General features: G+C 46.1%; 1 protein-coding gene across 6 annotated transcripts in view; it reads right to left on the reverse strand.

The window, feature by feature from the left end:
- Positions 1 to 2,238: 2,238 nt before the first annotated feature.
- Positions 2,239 to 20,554, reverse strand: part of PPFIBP2 (PPFIA binding protein 2) — a 142,680-nt gene continuing 124,364 nt past the window's right edge. For 3 of the 6 annotated variants that reach the window (XM_037999771.2, XM_008008067.3, XM_008008103.3), the window contains 10 exons: positions 19,730 to 19,868; positions 17,991 to 18,132; positions 17,193 to 17,321; positions 10,588 to 10,738; positions 10,211 to 10,322; positions 9,887 to 9,975; positions 9,470 to 9,592; positions 8,177 to 8,302; positions 7,291 to 7,479; positions 3,710 to 6,112 (listed from right to left, as the gene is read on the reverse strand). In XM_037999771.2, the coding sequence (XP_037855699.2) occupies positions 5,918 to 6,112; positions 7,291 to 7,479; positions 8,177 to 8,302; positions 9,470 to 9,592; positions 9,887 to 9,975; positions 10,211 to 10,322; positions 10,588 to 10,738; positions 17,193 to 17,321; positions 17,991 to 18,132; positions 19,730 to 19,868 (1,395 nt within the window). In that variant the 3' untranslated portion in view covers positions 3,710 to 5,917. The other 3 variants (XM_008008017.3, XM_037999770.2, XM_037999769.2) reach the window with 2 other exon arrangements.

Below are 20,554 nucleotides of genomic sequence, written 5' to 3' on the forward strand. Positions count from 1 at the left end.
CTGCCCTGCTTCATAGAAGTCTCATAACAAACCAGAGATTCTATAGGGATTTTGTTCTCCAAATTATAGATGAGGAAACTGAGGCCTGGAGACTGTGTTCCCAGGTCATTCAACCAGTGGGTGGCAAAGCTGGCCTTAAACCTAGGCCAGTTTTATTCTAAGTTGTTCCCCTTTTCACAAAAACTGACATAATGGCAGCCACATTGGAACTTGGTATCACTGGACTTGTCACTCAGTGTGCATGTGCGTGAGGGAGAGGGGAGGGGAGAGAGAGAACAGGGCTCTGGGGAGCTCTCTGAAGTACAGCTGTGTCTTACCCTCCAGTGGCCAAACACAGAGATGACCTCACAGAAGGTCTGTGGGGATGGGAGGGAGGGGTGGCCAACCTCACCCATCCACCTGTTCAGTGTCTCCTTGGGGATCCTTCACTGTTTTCAAGGGATACCCCACTCTGGCCACCCCTTCTCTCCAGGACGCACTCCAGGGTCTGGCTTCCAAGGCCTTTCTTGATTTGGCTCCTGCTGACTTTGTCAGATTTTCCTTTCCCTGGGCCCCCAACTCTGACCCCATTCTCTCGCCTAGTGGTTCTTCAGCTAAGGGTGATTTTGCTGCTCAGGGAACAGATAACAAAGTCCAAAGACATGTTGGTTGTCAACTAGAGAAGGGGTGCATCTACCCTTTATTGGCATCTAGAGGGTAGAGACCAAGGATGCTGCTAAACGTCTTAAAACCCACAGGAGAGCCTCCATCACAGAGTATTACGCAGCCCAAAGTGACAGCAGCACAGAGGCCAGGAAACCCTGCTTTAGCCTACCAACTTTTGGCAATTCCTAGGTTGTGCTGCGCCGTTTCAAGTCTGTCTACCTGGAATGCCCTTCCCCTCTGGCATACCTGGGAAAATATGATTCATCTTTCCAAATTCAGGTGTCACCTCTTCCATGGAACCTATTCAGACTCCTTCCCCAAACCCCCATTAAAAATGATAACATGCTCTTTTAGGCTGCAGAAACTAATATTGGAGCATCTGTATCCTTTGGCAAAGTCTTGTTTGAAACTGGTCTGTACTCCACTAGACTGTAAACACCTTCAGGCAGGGACCTTGGCATTCTTGCCTATATCTGTAGCCCTGGCATGGAAGGTACTTAACACACACATGTGAAGGAGTGGGTGGATGGGGAACTTAGGAGCATGGATCTCCTTGGCAATTGGAGGACTGTCTGTACAGGAACCAGCCCAGAGCAGGTGCTCCAACTTTGTGGTGAGGACGGGTATGGTAAGATGACAAGAAACTTCAAGGTGAGCTGTGCTCTGGCTCAAGGGCAGACACGGTACTGTGGGACAGCTGACCTGTAACTGGATCATGCGGGAAGGCTTCCTGAGAGATGGTCCCTTTGCCATGCCTTGGGAGACAGGATTTTGCCTCATGAAGGGGACTAGGAGAAAAATGCATTCCCCAGTGAGGGAAGGGCCTGAGCAGATGCCTGGAGGGAGGAAAGACTAAATATTGGAGAGGAAACGGACATGTCTGGGAAGTTGGTGAGTTGCGGTGGAAACACCGAGCTTGAGGTGCCCAAGGGCCTTCCACTTGGGGGAGCTATTTAATCAGACATTATGCCTGAGCTGCTCCAAGGGCAAGGCCTGGGAGGCTGTGTGTCAGCTTGGGCGGAGGCAAAGGGCAGGGCGTGCATGTGTTGGGGACGCCTCTGCTCCAAGCTGGGAGGTTGCACAGATACCCCTTGCAGATGACGGGAGATAGAGTCAGGCAGGGCTGTGGGAAAGGGGCCTCGTTGCTTTCCCTGCTCACACCCTAAACACCTGCCTTGCCGGGCCACAGTCCTGTGAATGGAAAAGCATGCTCCTGTGAAGCAGCGCCGGAGGGAGCTCCCGGTGATCATTTCACAAAACGCAGTCTCTACAGAACATTCAAAACAGTTTTTCGGAACTTTTTTTCCAGCAGGTTTTATTAACTAACAGCTCTCCTCCTCGGGTGTGAGAGCCTCCAGGATGTCACCAGGAATAGCATGAGCCATCTAGTCTGCGTGCTGATATCTCACTGCCCTCCCACAAAAGTGGTCCGCAGACCATGTATAAAAGTACAAAAGGTATGAAGCCTGCGGTGAAGAGCGCAGCATGGTTGAAGACACGCACGGACCCTGGGGCCACCCTTGGACACCTGTCCCACAGCTCTGCTTCGTGCCTGTCGGCACCCTGTCTGAGACACCCTGCCAGCCCAGACTGGGCTTGCAGAGAGGGCTGTGTGCCAGCTCCCCACAGAAGCAAAGGCTCTGGGCCCCCACACATGCCTCCCTACGCTCTCAGCCATGAAGAAAGTCATCTCCAGTCATCAGAGTCAGGGGCAGGCAGGCGAGAGTCATTCAGCAGCTGGTCCTGGCTCAGCATTGTCTGAAAAGGACACAGCCGAAGGGTCAGTTTAACAGAGTTTTGGTCCAGGCTGCCCTGCAGCAGCTGCATGGGAACTAGAGGGCACTGGGTGAGGGCTGCATCTGACGCAGGTGAACTGTATAGTGTTTATAGTGTCCCAAGAAACCCTGAGTATTGGATCAGAATAAACAATACTATTAAGATAAAAATAAATTGTTCATCTTAGAAATAAATTTTCTATTTTCAGGCCACCGAAGGACTAGATCATAAGGGCAAGTGTGGTCAGATTCCTTTCATGGGTGGGCCGATAAATAAAAACGTTGAATAAAACTGATCCTGTTTGGAGTCAGGGAGACTTCCCTGTTGTGTCCTTGGATACAAGGAGAGTCGTGTGTCCCTGTCCTTGCCCTGTCTTCCCAATGGGCCTTGTTAGACAAGCAAGCAAAGTGCAGTGACAGGGGCCTCGATGGGGACAGACACTACAGCCAACAGGCTGAGTGATGGGATGTCCAAGAACTAAAAGGCCTTGGGAGTTACGGGTCCTCAAAAACAAATCCTGTGCTCTGTGGCTGTGCTCTGTGGCTGGCCTTTTCGTGCCGGCTCTAGTCTGCCTGTAAGCCTGGCAAGGAGGGTATCATTAGCCCTGCTTTACAGATAACTAAGCCAAAGCTCAGGAGAGAATGACACCCCAGGTCACAGAGCTAGTGAAGTCAGAGCAGAGACTTGAGCCTCACTCCAAAACTGCTTTTCAAGGCCAAGCTCCTTCCCCATGATATAGTTTGTCCTTTCGGGCGTGCCAGATGTGCTCACAAGCCTGTCAACACTTTGTGATACCCACAAAGTCAGAGGCACGATAGGAAATGCATTTGTCTCTGGGCAGAGGGTGGAAGTGTCTGCTAGGACAGGATGCAGCTTGGGCTCTAGGCTGATGAGACAGATGATCCAGAGCTGCTGAGCATTTTGGTTTCCTCATCTTTAAGCCCGGGAAGAGGACCTGAGATCTAGTGTGCTTTAGCTGGCTTTGGCTAACAGCCCATGAGCCTCCCCAATGCCCTTAAGGGCTCAAGGTCCAGTAACAGGCCAACAGAGAAGGCCCCTGGGCTGCTTTCTGCCTCGGGGCTGGCTCAGGCTCAGGCTGTGACCCCAGCACTGAGCACCATTCTTTGCTGTTCTCCAGGCCTTGTGCAATACCACACCAAACTCACTGGGCCTCCCTAGCACCAGTCTGACTATGGGGAGAGGGTCAGAGTCCTACCGTAAGGCGGTGAATGTCTTGGGAGAGGAGCCCTATTTGCGTCACGGTACCTTCCGAAGGTGCCATCTGTAAAATGGGCAGCAGCCTGGTCAGCACACATGGAGGCAGCTCGTGATTCACAGAAATGGCATGCAAGTCCTGTCATACTCAAGCCTGGCTTCTCCAGGGCATGCTTCCCTGGAGGGATGGGCAAGGAGGGGGCCGGGCCCTGAGGAGTGACAGGTGGGTGGAGCACAGGCTGCTTCTGTTTCCCGGGGAAAAGCATCAATGTCCCACACTGCATGCATACCTCTCCTGGGGCCCCACTGGGAACTGGCATTCAGGGTACATAGAGGCAGGACACAGGCTTGTCAGAAGCAGCCCTTCTGCACGTATTCAATGTTCCAGCTATTTCCAGGAGCAGAGAGCAGTAGCAATGAAGGCCTTCACGATGCTAAACAGACTCACACTAACCAGGCAACAGAAGCTCAGACACCAATGCCCTGACATAGGTGGGCATCCTTCCTCACTACTCAAGAGCCTCCCTCCTGCCCCTCCTTCTCAGGTAATACTAGTCTCTTCCTTCTTCCCTAAACCTACTTAGACACTGTAGATTTGGAAACATCCTCTGTAAATTTGGAGGGCACCAAGTGTAACCCCTCCCTTGTTTTATAGGTAGGAAAACTGAAGCCCACAAAGGGAACAGGACTTACTTGAGGGTGCAGAGAATCAGTGGCAAAACAGTTCCATGCAGGTTTTGAAAACAGGCACATGCAGAGATCCCTGTACTGTGACATAAGAAGCAAGGGACAAAGCCTGCCCTGACTGGCTCTACAACTCCAATGGCCAGGCGTCAGCCTGAATGAGCACTTCTCATCCAGCGGACCTGGGTACCAGGATCTAACAGCAGCATTGCCAGCCGGCAAGCTTGTCCCGACATCTCTCACCTCCTGGAAGGCAGTGGCCTGTGGCAACAGACCATGCCTGAGGCTGCTGGTAGTTTAAGAAGCGAATCTTAGCATAGCCTCCATCTGGGACAGAATCAGAGTGCCACAATGGAATGGGGTCATCAGGCCGTGCCCAGGCCATCAGATGGCGGTGATGTAGTGTTACTTTTCTGTGATGAGGCCCAGGGGATTGAGGGGAGCCAAACGCTGCCTGGGGGCAAACTAAAGTCTCTTGACCAGGAGCCCAGACTGGCAAGGCACGTCTCTCCCTCAGTCCCAGCCAGACAAGACCCATCTGGAGGAGCCATTATCAGTCAGTCAGTCTCTAAATCAAGGGGACAGATCTCTTTCAGTTCTGCCAGCAGACAGACCAGCCCCCACCATGGTTATGAGCCTGGCTAAGTCAGTAATAGAGAAGCCAGCAAAACACATGAAAGAACAGAGAGTCTTTCCAGCAAGGTGCCCTTCTTATCTCCCCACCATCCCCTTCACTGAGGGGGCTCATGCCACTAAAACCAATCAGCTTTGAGGTCTGCACGACAGATGTGCCGTATGGTCAGGACATGCATGAGACACGAAGCCCCCTCTGCTTCACAGAGGGAAGCAAATTCTGGAGCACTGAGGCCACAGACCTCCTCTGAAGGCTATGGGAGGGGGTTCTGCCTTGTTCTACCCCCTAGTGAATCCTGAGTCTGCACCTGGCTGAGGACCAGGCTCAGTGCCATCGGCTCTTCAGCTCTGCAATTGGTAGGACTCTATTTCCAGCTACCCTCAGCTCTCTTTCCCCAACAAAGTTAAAGATATGTTGCACTGCTTGCTTTCCACATAAATATTGCTTTTATTACAAGAAAGAAGAGACCACCTCTGAAGTAAGGCACAACACAATTCCACTGTCACTGTGGCAGAAGTCCCTGTGGCTCATCCCTTTGATCTCAGCCAAGACTGTGGCCCACGGGCCTAAGGCACTTGAGCTTTTCCCTCAACTGAAGCATAGAGGGTGCCTGAGAGCTGAGCCTCGTGGGAGTCTCCATGGTCTCTGGACCTGCATCGCAGTTCATGTGTTTCCACTGGTGCTGAAGATGAACATCAAGACTTACTAGAAACGTAAAGGTGTCTTTAAGTGTCTTTCCTCCTGAGTCCACCTTTGACAATGGTCCCCAAAGCCTGGCCCCTTAGAGATGCAGCTCCAGATCCTGGCCACCCTCAGAGTTCAAAGAGAGACTGGCCCAGGGGTACACAATTGCTGGAATGTTCTCTGCGAGTCATGCACATGTGCAGGGGTGAGGTGCAGTTATATGGTGACACAGTGTTACTGTGAGCTCTCAGGGTGCACAGAGGGCAGGTGACAAGGGCATCAGCTAATCTGTCCCACCTGGTCCAGCCCATCCAGTTCAGGGGCATCAAGGGGGCTGAGGTCCCGGTAGCCACTGTAGACCCTGTGACTGTCACTGACACCGTCACTAGGCTCCATTGGGCAAATGTAGTCCGTCGATTCATCAAACTTCTTTTTTCTTATGTTTCCAAAGTGTGAAAATCCTAGTTTCCTTGGCTAAAACACAGCAAATGTAAGATTATGAGAAGGCAATCAGGGCAGTGTGCAGGTATGACTGACAATATAATTAAAATTTAAGAGCAGGCCCACAAGGAGAGGAATGACGTAAACTGCTCCTAGAAAGATTCTGAACAAAACAGAGCTCTTGTAAGCAATTTATATGCTGCAGAAAGGCCAACAGGTAAATAATCTTGAACAATAAGAGCTGCCCCTCCAATACTATGCCAGAAACTCATGCCTGGCTGCCCCACCAAAGTGACTTTCTCATTTCCATAGATGAACTGGGAGTTTCTTTAGAATGTACTTGAGGTCTGCACTTGAGGCGAAGCACAGAGAACTTGCCTCAGCACAGCTACTGGCACCCCAACCCTTTCCCATCTGAGCACCTGGCACCATCTAAAGGCATGTAGGATAGCCCCAGGTTGCTCCCTGCCCTAGCGTCACACAGCACTGTTTCTGCTTGACTCCCCCAGACATACTTCCTGTCCTGCTCCCTTGGGGAACGAGGTCTGTGCCTGAGTTATAGCTGGGCATGAAGCCTCAACACTACCAGGGATAGGACCAGCCTGGCCTCGAGAGGTTGCCTGTGGGTCTTTAGTCTGGGAAGAATATGGTTTGAGGATGCTGTGGCTCAGGCAGGTCTAAAGGGCTTTGTGGGATTCTGGGAGCCCCAGTGAGTAGTGTTGGTGCTTGGAAGACCTTGGGACCTCTGGGTATCTGTGTGCTGGCCACATCACAAAACAAGACAAAGGGAACCAGCTTCCAATGGGAACACTTCCTATGTCAGCAGGACAGCTTTGGCCAAGATCCCATGGCATTGCGGCACGCAGGCAGGCCTGACCGAACGAAAGCCAAACTCGGAGCACTTCTGCTCCGCAAGATGAGTCACGGCAGCAATGGGGTAGAGGGTGAGCTCTAAGTCACCTGAGGATAGGTGCTTCCTGAACATATTTTCTAGGTAAAGAAACCTGCACTGTCTTCCTTGGACTCAAAACTGGTGGAGAACTGGCTTAACAAAGACTGGCCTAACAGATCACAAGACCACGGCAGAAGCTGCAAGATCCTCTTGTCCAGGCTGCGCATGCTGCTCTGGCTGCGGGCATCGAGCCAGGTGCTGTGCTGCCTGAGGGCCAGGAGGCAGCCCAGGGCCCACTCAGAAAGGGTCTGCAACTCACCCGGACTTTGGCTGTGGTGGTCAGTGGTGTGTAAGCTGGTGAGGCCATCTTCTCTCGCTTTTCCTGTTCAGCCTCTGGACCAATCAGGGCATTGAACTTGGTGGTCAGGTGGCGCCTGAGGAGCGTCTTTTGTGGGGGGATATTGAGAAGCATAGCCAGGGTGTCCCCAGTGAAGCGCGGCTCCAGGATCTAAGAAGGAACCAGAAACAAACCTGGCCAGGAGCAAATACAAATGGCTCGAGGGGAGGATGCTGAGAGATTGGCCTGTTGGGCTGGGGGCACCTCCAGAGCAGGGGCAGGAGCTCAGTCACTTGTTCTGAGTCCCACTCCTCTCACTGGCTGGCACAGGACCTGACTCTGAGCACACACTAGCACATTTGCTGACTGACCACCTTGTTTTCACAGAGCAGCAGAGAACTGGGACCTCTTTGGTAAGGCTGTCTCTCAGGATCTCCTCTGGATGACATCCGAGTCACCACACTTCCTCATTTCCCCTCTGACTTTGTCACTGACAGATCTGAGTAGTGATAAGGATCATATTGCAGCAAGTGGGAAGCTGCATTTTTATGGCTTTCCCGTCCCTTCCCCAGCCCCACTCAGGGACAGGCAGATCTGCCTTGTAAGCGTTGGTCTTCATGCAGCCCATTGACCTAGAATCCTCAGGTCTCATGCCAAGGAGGTGCTGCCAGAAGGCATCTTGCTTCCATGAGGTATATTAATTCTCAAGGACAAGTTATCAAAATACTTTGTGATGTCAAATTATGCAAGAGCTTCAGATGAAGTACCTATTTTTTTTTGTTAGATTTTATGTCTTGTCCTTAATAAATAAGTTTCTGAATATCCCATTTGCACCAAGGCAAGTGGGCTAGGCCAGAGAGCCACTCACAATGAGGCCTCCATGGACTCCACTCCCTCGAAGATTGGGTGCATACTCTGCCAGGTCCACAGATCGCAACCACTCCATCACTCTGTGGTTGGACCACTGTACAACTTCTGAAGGAGAAAGGTTACTCTGTCAGAGGGAGGAAAGTGAGGAAGTTAGGCTTAATAGGTCCCACCGTGGTCCTCTGTGGAGTCAGCCCCTGTAAGTAGCCCTGCCCCAGATGCATCACAACAATAGAAGACCCTCAAGCTTAGTGACCCACCCCATCTGCCAGACCACCAGCCCCCCCAATTTCCAGGAAACAGAGCTCCCACTGAATCTTGCAAGATCTTCCACACTGAGATATCTGAATCCAGAATTCTGTTGCTCCCTCATTTTCTGGCTAACTTTGAGACAAATAAATGAGGACATTATAGTTATTCTTTCAGTGATTCAATAGAACTTTAAAGATGACTGTCAATTACAATCCAAGTGGTTTATAGATGAAAGATCTCCCTGGCATGGCCAACAATTTTAGGGGAGCGCACCTTAAGATACTTATTCCTAAGTGCTCTCACCTAGCACTGTGGTCTTAAAAATGCACAGCGCTGTGCTTGACATTTACAAGACATTCAAAACATGTTGGTTGAATAAGGAGAAAATAGGAGATAGATGGCAAAGGTAGCAGTCTAGGAAGCTGAGTTAATTTTATATCAAGGTTAGACCTAGTTCCCAGGAACAGAGGAGATAGGATGTGATTGACAATCTTCAGTTTGAGGGTCCACCAAGAACTCCAAAGTTCATGGAACATAATCAGTTATTTCTTCATGACTTGGGGTGCTGTTATTTTCCTATACTGTGTAGCAAGACTGCTCATGGATCCCTTGTACCTGGGCCTGGAAGTCAGTTAATTTTGGATCTACAAGTAGGGATACCTATTCTGAAATGTCTAGCTTCTATGGGCTCCTCTTCCCTCTCCTCTGTCTCTTCTCTTCTACTGTGACACCCATCTTTCCATTTTTTCTTTCTGTCTCCCTCTCCTTTGCACCATATACTCATCTCCATTAATCACTATGATGACTTTACAGCACGTGTCTCCCCAGTGGAGGGTGGGAGCTTAGAGGTCTATGGCTACTGTGAGACACAAAGTACAGGTAACGGGTGTTTGGGGCACCAGGAAGCACAAGCAAACAAAAGAATCCCAGGAACCATGATCCGAAAAACAGTGCTTTTATGATGTCATTCTTGTTTGCTCATGGTCGATGTTTCAGAGGTCCTGGTTCAGGGCTACCTGGAGAGATACTATTGTGGTCTCACCTCATCAGCTGGCCGCCGGTGCAGGCAGTGGGGGTTGAACTTGTTGACATGCAGCACGTGAATGGCACATTTGATGCTGAGATGATGTAGTTGGCTGGTGACTTTTAAGAAGAGTAAATCATTCTGAAAGAGGAAAGTTTGTTTGATAAACCAGAGTTTCCAAAGTGACAAAAGACCTCTGATGTCCCTTACGAGACCAAACATAGACAAGTCAACCACATCTCAGGAAGGTGCACGCGGAGACACCAATAGCTTATCACAGTGGTTTGTAGTCTGCTACTTGGGACCTCTTTTGTGACAAATGATACTATTTCAAGGCCTTAAGAATATATGGAATCAGGTTTAAAATGACCACTATGGGTACATGTGAGCTGAGTGCTCACAGGGACAACTGAAATTGAAAGAAAAAGTCCTCACCACAGTTAGGTATTGCAGCATTCGTCCGTCAACTCTAGATTCATGAAACTGGTCTTTGTACTGGGGTAAGCCAATATCATCAAGCCACCCTACAAATACAAAAACCCCAGATGTGTCAGGATTCATGAGAATCAGAGAATGTAGATGCAAAAAAAAGGGGAGCAAATTATATTTTGAGGTTTGTGTTATTCCCCCAAAAGTTTAGTAATTCCTCTGCCTTTTACAAGGAGACAGCTGTCCTTGAGGTACCCATTTAATAGGGAATTTCTTTCTACCCTTAGTGGCTGCCAGAGACATACTTAATATATATATGCCTGTCCTTACGTGTCACCCAAATGTGGTCTAGCAGTGCAGACTTCTCCTCCTGTTTGGTGTTGATGGCTTTCACTGCTAAAACAAGCTTCTTCCTGTGGAGAGGGTGCTTAATTCCTAGCTCCTGAAATTAAAAGATGAAGACCACATGTGAAATTTTGGCAGGCAATTTGGTCCTCAAAGAAAGCTGTGTGTGGGTGGAGATGCTCTGAGAGTATGGCAGTGGATCTCTGCACCGTGCCCTGGGATGCCAACCTGCAGCTACAGAGGGACTATCACCCTCCTTCATCCATCCTCCTGTGTGTGTGACAGGAGTGGCGGACCCTGCCCTCCCCATGCATTGGTTTGGGAAGAAATGGGCGCCTCCTGTCCCCAAGCTCAGCCCTTACCTTTTCCATGTCCTGAGGGGTGGCTGTCAGTAAAGTGTGGCCAGAAGATACCCACTGCCTGGCAAAGATCACATACTGAGCCAGGCCAAAGTCCTCCAGCCAGGCACACACACGCTCTGTGCTCCACTGGGCAAAGGGGGCATTGGCGTCACTGGGAAGCAGGAAAACAGCATATTCCTGTTAGTGGGAGAGCCTGAGGTTCTGAATCTAATCATGTCTCACAAAACAAAACCAAAAACCTGTTTTTTAACAAACAACTTCCATCATGAGATTCTGTTGAACAAAATTCCACTACAACACACTCATAGGAGGAAGACCCTAGAGTTTTCTTAATAACATAAGATCTGAATTTCAAATCTCAGGCTACTTAGAGAATGGGGCAGCCTGTATGACCCTCCTGAGATCATGTTCACATGTCCTGGGTGCACATACACACATATACATGACACAAGCCCAGAGCTGTGGCCTCATTAGGCGGAATCATCTTTTTAGGAAAATGCTTAGAAAACAAGTTTTCTTAGCATTTAAGAGGGTCAGTTCTCCTAACATAAAAAACAAACAAACAAACAAACAAAACACACACACACACCAAAAACTAAAATCAAAAACTTTCCAATCAACAACAGCTAACACGTTACTTATTAACAAAATGAGGAACATTCACATTAAAGTCAATAAAAGGACAATATGTTTTTTATCAGTGCTAATAACACTGGTCTGAGAGTCGTAGGCAGTATTAGAGATAAATAAGAACAAGAAGTATAGCTATTAGGCAGAAATAAAGCCATTCTTTACAGATGACAGGACTGCCCATTTAGAAAACCCTAGAAAGCTCAGTAAGATGGCCAGTTATGAAATGCACATATAAACATATGTAACATCTATGTTACAATACAAATATCAACAATTTTCTAATACCATCAATGCACAGATACTAATGCTGTTAAAACAATTTAAAAATCCCACTCATAGCAACTAACATTATAAAACGTCTAGGAATTGCCTTAACCAGAGATGTTTGGCCTTGTGTGATTATGTGTGGGGACTGCGGGGGTGGGGAGAGGTATTGACTACAACAGTCAACTGAGCAACATAAAAAAGGACATGAATAAATGAAAAGCTAGATTATGTTCCTAGACAGGATGACTGGGTTTTATAAAGCCATCAGTTCTTAAAGACATCCATTTTTCATTTAAAGTGTGAATATAACAGCACACTAAAAATACCAATAGAGTCATTTTTTTTTAGGGGGGGATTTGACAGAGCAACTTTATGTTCATAAATGAGGATTTATAGAATATTGAAGATTAGATATTCCTTCAAAGACCAGAAAGAGTCCTTCAAAGTAGCCCTAACATACTAGATTAAAACATATTTTTTTAAATGCCTGGTTGAGCTGTTCTTAAAGTGAGGGAATTCCTTAAAGGATAAGCATGACAAGAATGCCCCATTTTAGAACAAATGCTAGAGATGATGTATACCCTGTGGCAGGGACTGATCAATCATAATCTGGAACCTGGGCTTTCATGGGTCCTGAAAATGTTTTACGAGGCCTGGAACTTACAAACTTTCTCTTCAAAAAAAGTATAAAATTTGAATATGTAATTAGAAACAAAGGGAATATTTAGAATTAGAAAACAAGCCACAAAAATTGCAAGTTTTGCAAAACTGAAAAAAATCACAAAATGTAGAAATATTTTATTATATAAAAGCTTGAGATACCTCTGTAGTTTGATTCTTTTTTGAGACAGGGTATTTGTTATTTCAGTGATGGGGTATTTATTTTAGAGACAGGGTTTTAGTAATTAATTATTTTTAGAGATGGGGTCTGGCTCTGCTGCCCAGGCTGGAGTGTATAGTGATGTAATCATAGCTTATTACAGCCTTGAACTCCTGGGCTCAAGCAATCCTCCTGCCTCCTCCCAAGTAGCTGGGACTACAGGTCTGAGCCACTGTATCCAGCTATAGTACTTTTTTACTCTCATATTTTGGGTGGATACTCTTTGACTGCTTCTTTATATGTCCACAACTTTATAATATTTTCTATGACAACAGATGGTTGATTTAGTCTTCTAACATGATCAATATTTATCTTTTATGATAATAGTTAAAAAGTTTTGTCTTCACAATTTATAACTGGTATGGTCATGTACATTTTTAGAATCATTTAAATTTAGAAAGGCCTCTATCAAATGTCTTTTATATGTAAGTTGTAAAACTATAATGCATTCAAGTTTTCTAATGCTATGGCTAATCTTAAACATTCTTTGAATTGACAGTATTCATTTAACTCATGTGTTGTCTATGTCCTTGTGGCAGTACATGAGTTTTATGTTATCTTTGTCACTGTCAGTATATCATGTAAACTCAGCAAGAAATTTCAACCTTTTCCCAGTGGGTTCATATCATTCATCTTATATGAATAACAATCTAGAAGGCTATTCACTTTTTTTGTTTAAAACTTACCTCTTGCTCTTAGCAAATTATGCTTTTGGTATGATCTGGATTTTTTGTTTATAATTTTTTAATGTAAGAAAGTAATTTCTCTCAAATTTCAATGATCATTTTATCACTTTTGTTTTATATTCTATTTGGTTTTTATTTTATTTGTTTCCTTGTTTCTTGGAAGTGGGAAAAACAAACATATCTAAGGGACCTTTCAGTTCTTTTTTAAATTTTTTAACTTTTATTTTTTGCCTAGTCTTTGTGAACCTAACATTTCAGCTCTAAAGGGGAAATAAGTGTTTTTGAGATCATAATTGGAAAACCTCTGTCCTATTGACCTTTTCAAAACCACCTAGAGCTGGGCCTCATCTCCAGTAGTCTTCCCATTTTTTGTTTTGTGAATCCTCTCCTCCCTCCTAAGCCTTGAAGTGTTCACACAGAATCAGACCCAGCTTCTGCACCTCCTCCTCAGCTCCTCTCAGTGCCAGCATCTCCCACCTCAGCCAGGGCACCACTGAACACGCTGGGAAATAATTTGGAGATGACAGAGAAGATGCCCTTCATATATAGCCAAACCATTTGTTTTGTTGACACATTCCAAAACATCTTTTCAAATTGCACTTCAAATGATGTAGCTGAGATTTCTCAAATATGCTCTTCTCATGGTAGGGGGAGAGCACGTGGCACATTTATAATTGTACAGTTCATAAGTGAGTACAGAGCACTGAGCGAATCGGCACAATGGGAAGTAGAAGAAATCCTGGAAGCCATTTGTGCAGTAGGAAAGCTAGTGAATTAAACCCAACTAAACTAAACATGCAGTGACTGCAAACCACAAACACACACATCCCACCCTAAACCCAAACTACATGTATCCTCAGGCTAACTTCCCCTTAACAAGTCCCCCAAAATCCCCACAGCTGCCCTAACACCATCTGTTATAAGGAAAAGCATAGATCAAGGGAAAGTTGCAGTAAAAAGAGTCAGCAGTCTTAAAACTGGTTGTATTTAAAATACCTCTTTTATGCAAAATTGTCAAAACACCTGGCCCTGTTAACACTATGATCAGACTCTCTCCGGACCCTGGAAGGGCTCCATACAAAGGAGGGTCCCTGAAGCTTAAGCATCTTTACATTCATGATGAATCTGACTCACTATGCGTGTAGGAAAAGGAAACAAAAAGGGGTCCAAGGTAGGGGAGCAGTAGGATTGGGGACTTCTCCTAAAGCTGGAATCCTGAAGGGCAATACACTCAGTAGATCAACTCAGGAAAAAAACACTCTGCAAAGATGGGATCCAGCCATGTGGCTCTAGGGCCTGTTTGCCTTAAACATTATACTTTACTGCCTTTTTCTCAAAAACAGTAACTCATAATAAACTCACAAACTAAAATAATTCCTAAATGGATTATTCAAAGTTTTTAAAAATCACAGAAAAAAATTTAAAACAAAATGAAAGAATTCACAAAGTGGATAAACCTAATTCTATATCAACATAAAAATTCCATGTATCAAAAATCAGAAACAAAAGTAAAATTCTGCCACAAACCTAAAAATACTATGTCACAATTATTAGACATGACTTAATATCTTAATAGAGAACAGTTAGAAATCTATAAGAAATACATTAATAATGAACAAAAATGCAGATAATTCACAAAAGAATTAAAATGACAAACATGAAAACTAAATTACCAATAAAAAGGAAATTTGGAGTTTCATAAAAGTAGAAAACTTTGAAAAACAAAAATGTAAATACTTAATGCTGACAAGGATGTGGGTGTAATAGGTGCACTCTGTCCAGCAGTGCTGACTGGAATGTAATTCTGTAAAACTTTACCTAGGAGAAGAAAGCAAATAAAATGTGTTCGTCCATAATCTGAAAGAGAGTGCCTACGCAATGTTATCAATTCTCATATTTTTTAAAAAATCAATGGTTTTATTGAACAAAAAAAGTTTGGGGCTGGAGGCTTTCAGTAACAAAGTACTTTTCCTAAAGAATACTAACAACAACAGTTTTAAAGCTACACCTAAATATTAATATCTAGAAATTATAAATATTACCAGGGGACATTAACATATATCAAATTTCTACTTGAGAGTTATAAAGGCCTTTCTTTTCCACCAGCAAATTCATTTTGCACCGTTACGATAAACAAAGCAATCTCATCAGGACCTCTTCACACTTCTTCCCTTTCTCATCCACTGTTATGGTTAATAAAGCAGAAAGACATTCGAACAAAGCAGCCTTGTGGCTGGAACTGCAGTTTTTTCCTTTGGCAAAGAAAGCTACTGACCCTGGTCATCCCATACCCTAAAGTGACTGTCAGAATACAGAGAGCTCCCTAACCATGCTCTCCTACTCTAGGGACAATGCTGAGGGATCTTAGGAAAGTTTTTATACCCTGACCCAATGATTCCCCTTCTAGAATCAATCCTTCAAGAACTAGCCAGAATTCAAACAAGGATGAATCATTCAAGCTTACTATAGCTTGATTTTTTTTCAGCTCACATAAATCAGAAACAACAGTAATATCTACATTGAGAAAATTGCTAAGTAAATTAGATCATCTAATTACTGAATATACAGGTAAGCTTTCTCTGGCTCACTTTCTAAGGGCTCTAAATTGGTCTCTGACTTACTTAGACTGTGTCCTTAGATTCTCTAGCCTATAAAAGCTAGTGGTCTACACATTCTCATGTTTCTTTTCAAGGTACCTGGAGTCTGGGGATACTCATTCAAAGAATAAATGGATCTGGAAAGGTCCCGTGTCTCATGCACCAGGAGGACCTGGTAAGACTAGAAACCTGTTTGGCAAGCTGGGGAAGTGGAGTATCATATCCATGTGCAAAATAAGCTAAGGCTCCCTTCCACAGGGGATGCAGGTCTGCAAACAATATGATGCATTTAGGGAAATGGCTTTTCTTCCTTAATTGGAATCTAGACTGTATTATTTCTGAGAACGGATATTTGAATTATACGCATCTTAACCAGCAACTACCTGTACTTTCCATTGGTATACGGCAGTCTTGAGGGGACTAAACTGAAGAGAGTTACAGCTTACTTTTTGCCTTTTGGTTGGATATAAAATGTCACATTCAAATCCTGTGGAAGGCCCTCAGGAGTACTGATCTTGGCTGAGTGACTCAGAACTTAGGAGATATTGTGCTGGAGATGATGTTATTGTAGGGACTGCTTGACTGGGGAAGAGAATATGGAAAGGGGTTTCCCCGAAACACAGTAGTAAAGATTCACCTGTGCAGGTTTGAGGGGAGATACTCTTTTTCAGAGCAGAGAGATTAAAGGAAAGTGGGTAAAGCTAGTAACTGGAGGGTTTCCACCAGGGACACCTCTGGAGAAGTTTAACATTTTCTATGCTTTTGTATTAAGGTATGATGGGAAAAGTGACATGAAACTTCCCACTTTGACTCCAGTGCCATCCCTTTGTAACCCCCTTTAGTTAACATCCTACAGTAAAGTTTGGCACAGGATTATGAAAAATAGTGGCAGGTGTGGCCAGCTCCACCAACATCTTTCTGCAGAGTCTTTGTGGAAGGATGGAGCTGACCCAGAGGCAGGTAAGAGACAAGGAAGGCTCACTTTCCCGAATATACTAGAGGCTGTTGACTCTTGAATGGCAGACAGCTCATGTAGTAGCTCACGTAATCCTCACGATAACTTTAATAAAACAATTGTTTTTGACATCTACTTTACAAGTGAGGAAATGGAGGCATAGAGAGAGATACTGTATAAAGCCCACAGCTAGGAAGTGGTTGAGCAGCGATTCCTAGGAATTCCCTGGGATTCTAGAATCTGTGCTCTTCCTGGCTACACCAAGGCTATCCATCTAGTGTGTAAACCCACTGCTGAGAATGGGTTATACGTGTGTAGCACTGTTGAGGTGCTCAGGGAGGCCCAAGGGCCCACCCTTCTACCCTAGCTCCCTACCTCCAGCTGTAGGGAGCTTCTTATCTTTACCTCAGCATACTTGTAAGCATGAGCAACGTCCATGCATGTTGAATGAGCAAGTTGAGAAGCTCTGCACTAAGGATTCCTGGCTTCTATTTCTGGAGGCTTTGGGACAACAAGCACCCTCTCCCCACTCCACCCTGGCTGGGATTTTACACAACTCTTTGTAGATGGACTGGAGGGAACCTTACCTTTTCTGTCCCTTGGAGTCCCTGGTCCTAGAGAGTCTTGGCCCTGCGGTCGCCCGGAGCCCACCTCGTCGAAACTCTGCCATCCCCAGCGTGTCAGTGTTGAAATTTCCTGACTGAGTTCTTCGGATTCTGCATGGAGAAGAATCCATGGAGACTGTCATGGAATAGTTGGAAAGCCTACAGTCACTGTGCCTCCTCTTTTGCAAGGCCATGCAGGCCAGCACAGGGACTCTGGGCAGCATTGTTTCTCAGTACCTTCCCAGAGATCAAGGATCACAACCTATTGCAGCTCCTCCGCCAGACTCAAGCCTCAATTCTAATCCTGCCTCTGGGATTTGGTCACTTGCCATAAAGGTCAAAGCAAAGTTTGATGCCTTGTAGGAGGCCCCAGTTTCTGCCTCATGTCACAAAGTGGATCAGTTGGGTCAGCAAGTACTTGGCTTTCAAAGATTTTTCAAGGATTTCTTAAAACAGATTGACTCCTAAGAAGGGAGAATACAGTCTCATCTGTGTCTGTCCCAAAGCCCATGTAGCTGCAGAGACTATGTTCAGGGTGTGTGGAATGGGTGGGTGCCTAGGATACATGACACGAAAGGCAACTGGATATATTTAATGGGTGCCTTTCATATGTCTCCTTCTCTTGGCCCTGAAAAATATCTAAGATTCTTCTCTTTAAACATGAACACTCTGTTCTGACTGCTGTTTCAATGTCTAATGGACCAGGGGCTTACAGACTCTTTGCCCAACCAAAAAGAAAAATTCAAAGCAATATAATTAGGATCAATAGCACCAACTTACTTTCCCCAGAACTTCTTAATGCCTTTGGGATTCCGTTTACCATCTGGTGTCAGAGGAGACTGAGGACCTGATTCAGTGCCCGATGATGTGGATGAGAGGTCATTGACCACAGCAGTGTCATCCCAGCCACTTTCTGTGTCTCCTGAGATTGGAAGAAGGCAATGAACGTGAATGTAGCCTCTGGAACCCTTCTTCCTCAAGCCTGGGCCCTCCCCTTCAGTGGGAGTCCAGAGAATCTGCCCAATTCTGCCTTCAGGGCAGAAGTCCATACCAAGATCCCAGAGACTAGTGGGGACTCCAGGCTTCCTTGCTGAGAAATTAGTGTGCTCAATATTTCAAATGTAGGTGAGCTAATGTCTTTAATGTTAAGGATTTGGGGTCCAAAGTACTTGTGGATTATTTCAACAAGGAGCTTGTTCTTTTTCCTCAGAGGGAGATGCAGGAATGCAGGCAGTAGTGGAGCCCTGGCTGAGTGTTGGTGAGGGGGAGGGTTAGGGTAGGGAAACAAAGGCATTCTCACTCTCCATCTCACCTGGAATGGGTACAGTACCTAATACGGGGGCACTGACACTCCGGCCACGATCTCCAGCGAACCAAGAAGCAGAGAAGCCACATGAAGAAACAAGAGAGGCCAAAGTCCAGCCCAACAGAGTTACGGGGAAGCAAAGAAATAAACAAAAGAGTGTCATCGAGCAAGAGAGAAAAACTCAAACAGAAAGAGAAATAATCCCATGGAGAAGGATGGGGTGAGTGGTGACTGACATTGAGAGGAGGTTTCATGTGAGGGGACCAAGTGCTCCTAGTGCCCCTTTGTGACAGGCTGAGGTGTCCACACCCAGGGAAAGGAAGGAACAGCAGCAGGGGCTGAATACTCCAGGTCACGGGCAGCTCTTGTGCAGGTGCCTGGGCTCACTCAGCTCACACTAGAACAATCTGAAGCCATAGTGAGTCCAGTTTGAGTGTCACTAGAACTCATTCAAGGGCTTATCTGAAGTTCCTGCAGCCAACGGCAGAGCTGGCCTTCACGAGGCCAATGCATAGGCCAGCTCAGAGAAGAGCTGAGGCTGAGGAGCCTCAGGAAGAACTCTGCCAGGACCAGAATGTTCCCTCCTGGGCCCATTGAATCTTCTGCTGCTGGTGGGGAAAGATGGCTTGTTTTGAATGAAAAGCAGCAAAAGCCTCTGTGGTTTCAGGTCTTACCCACCGAAAGGATACCTGTAGACCGACACCCTTGCCCACTGGCCACTGACTCCATTTGCCTAAGGAAATGCTCCCACTTGGAGTGCATGATACCCTCCTACTGGGAATAGGGAAGCTGCAGAGAAGAAGGTGGAGACAGGAGAGAGAAGATCAGAATGACAGAGGAAGGAAGCGCGAGGGGCAGGAAGGGTAGAAGGGCGTATCTGAGAGGAGGGAAAACAATGCTAGGAAGGACAGGAAGGGGTTCGAGAGGAGGAAGAGAAGAAGAGAGGAAATGAGGGTGAAAAGCTGCAGCTGAAAAGAAGTAGGGGATACACACACCCTGGTTTGCTGAGACTGTAGAATGCTTACCTTAGAAAACAGCTCACCCAGGGGGAGCCTCTAGAGGTGGGACCACCCCAAGGTACAACTTGTTCCAGCCACCCACCCCACCATTCTCCAACTGTGGATTGTGGTGGTAGGTGCAGGGATCTTATACAATCACTGAAAGTTCCAAGGATGCTGCTCAGAGGCCACCAGCACCAGGACTGGACACTCACTCAGCCTCAGCAGGCTGCTCCCCGTGGCGTCAGGCTGGCAGACAGTGGGAGGAGATTTGGCAGCCTCTCCATTGGGCGTGGGTCCTGAAAGCTTCCCAGGTAAAGTGGGATATTTGTGCTCCGCCAAGAAAGGGCTGTCCTATTGCAAGGTGAGAGAAAAAGAGAGATATCGACTTAGCTGTCAGCCTCAGTTAGGAAATCCTTGGATACAGAACAACTCCCTGTTTTCTAAGAGACATTTTTCACATATGGTGACTTGAAGACCCCTCAAAGATTATTTAGCTAGTCTGAGAAAAGGGACCAGAGTTCCAAGGAAGGAAGAAACTTTTCCAAGGCCACACAGTAAGACAGGGACAGAGTCAAGTGCAAATCTGGGGCTGACTGCAACTGCCTCTAATAGGAAGTGGTCTTGCAAAGGGGCCTTTGCTGTCTGGCCTAGTGCTCAGAGACCCAGTGAATTAACAGCCATGAATTACTCTGCAAGCTCTTTGGATATGAAAATTGCCATTCTAATAAAAGCTGCCTAGTGCTTTATCATACATACATACAAATATATGTAAAATAACAATCCTGCAAGAGAGGAAACTGAGCTCAGTCTAGTCTGTTTCTCCCAGATTTGCTTTTCTGTGGTGAGGAGAGAGGTGTTTCTGCTAATTGGGACCCTTACTCAGACCAGGCAAGGGCAGATCTCTGTGAGGGCCTGACCAACTGCACAAATGATATGGATCTTGCCTGAGAGCAGCTATGGTACAGAAGAGGAATTATAGTTTAAATTTGGAGCAAAAGAAGAAAAAGAACATATATTGTGATCATGGCTTCTTTAAA

Source organism: Chlorocebus sabaeus, chromosome 1 (assembly GCF_047675955.1).
Source record: "Chlorocebus sabaeus isolate Y175 chromosome 1, mChlSab1.0.hap1, whole genome shotgun sequence".
Classification (NCBI taxonomy): Eukaryota; Metazoa; Chordata; class Mammalia; order Primates; family Cercopithecidae; genus Chlorocebus; species Chlorocebus sabaeus.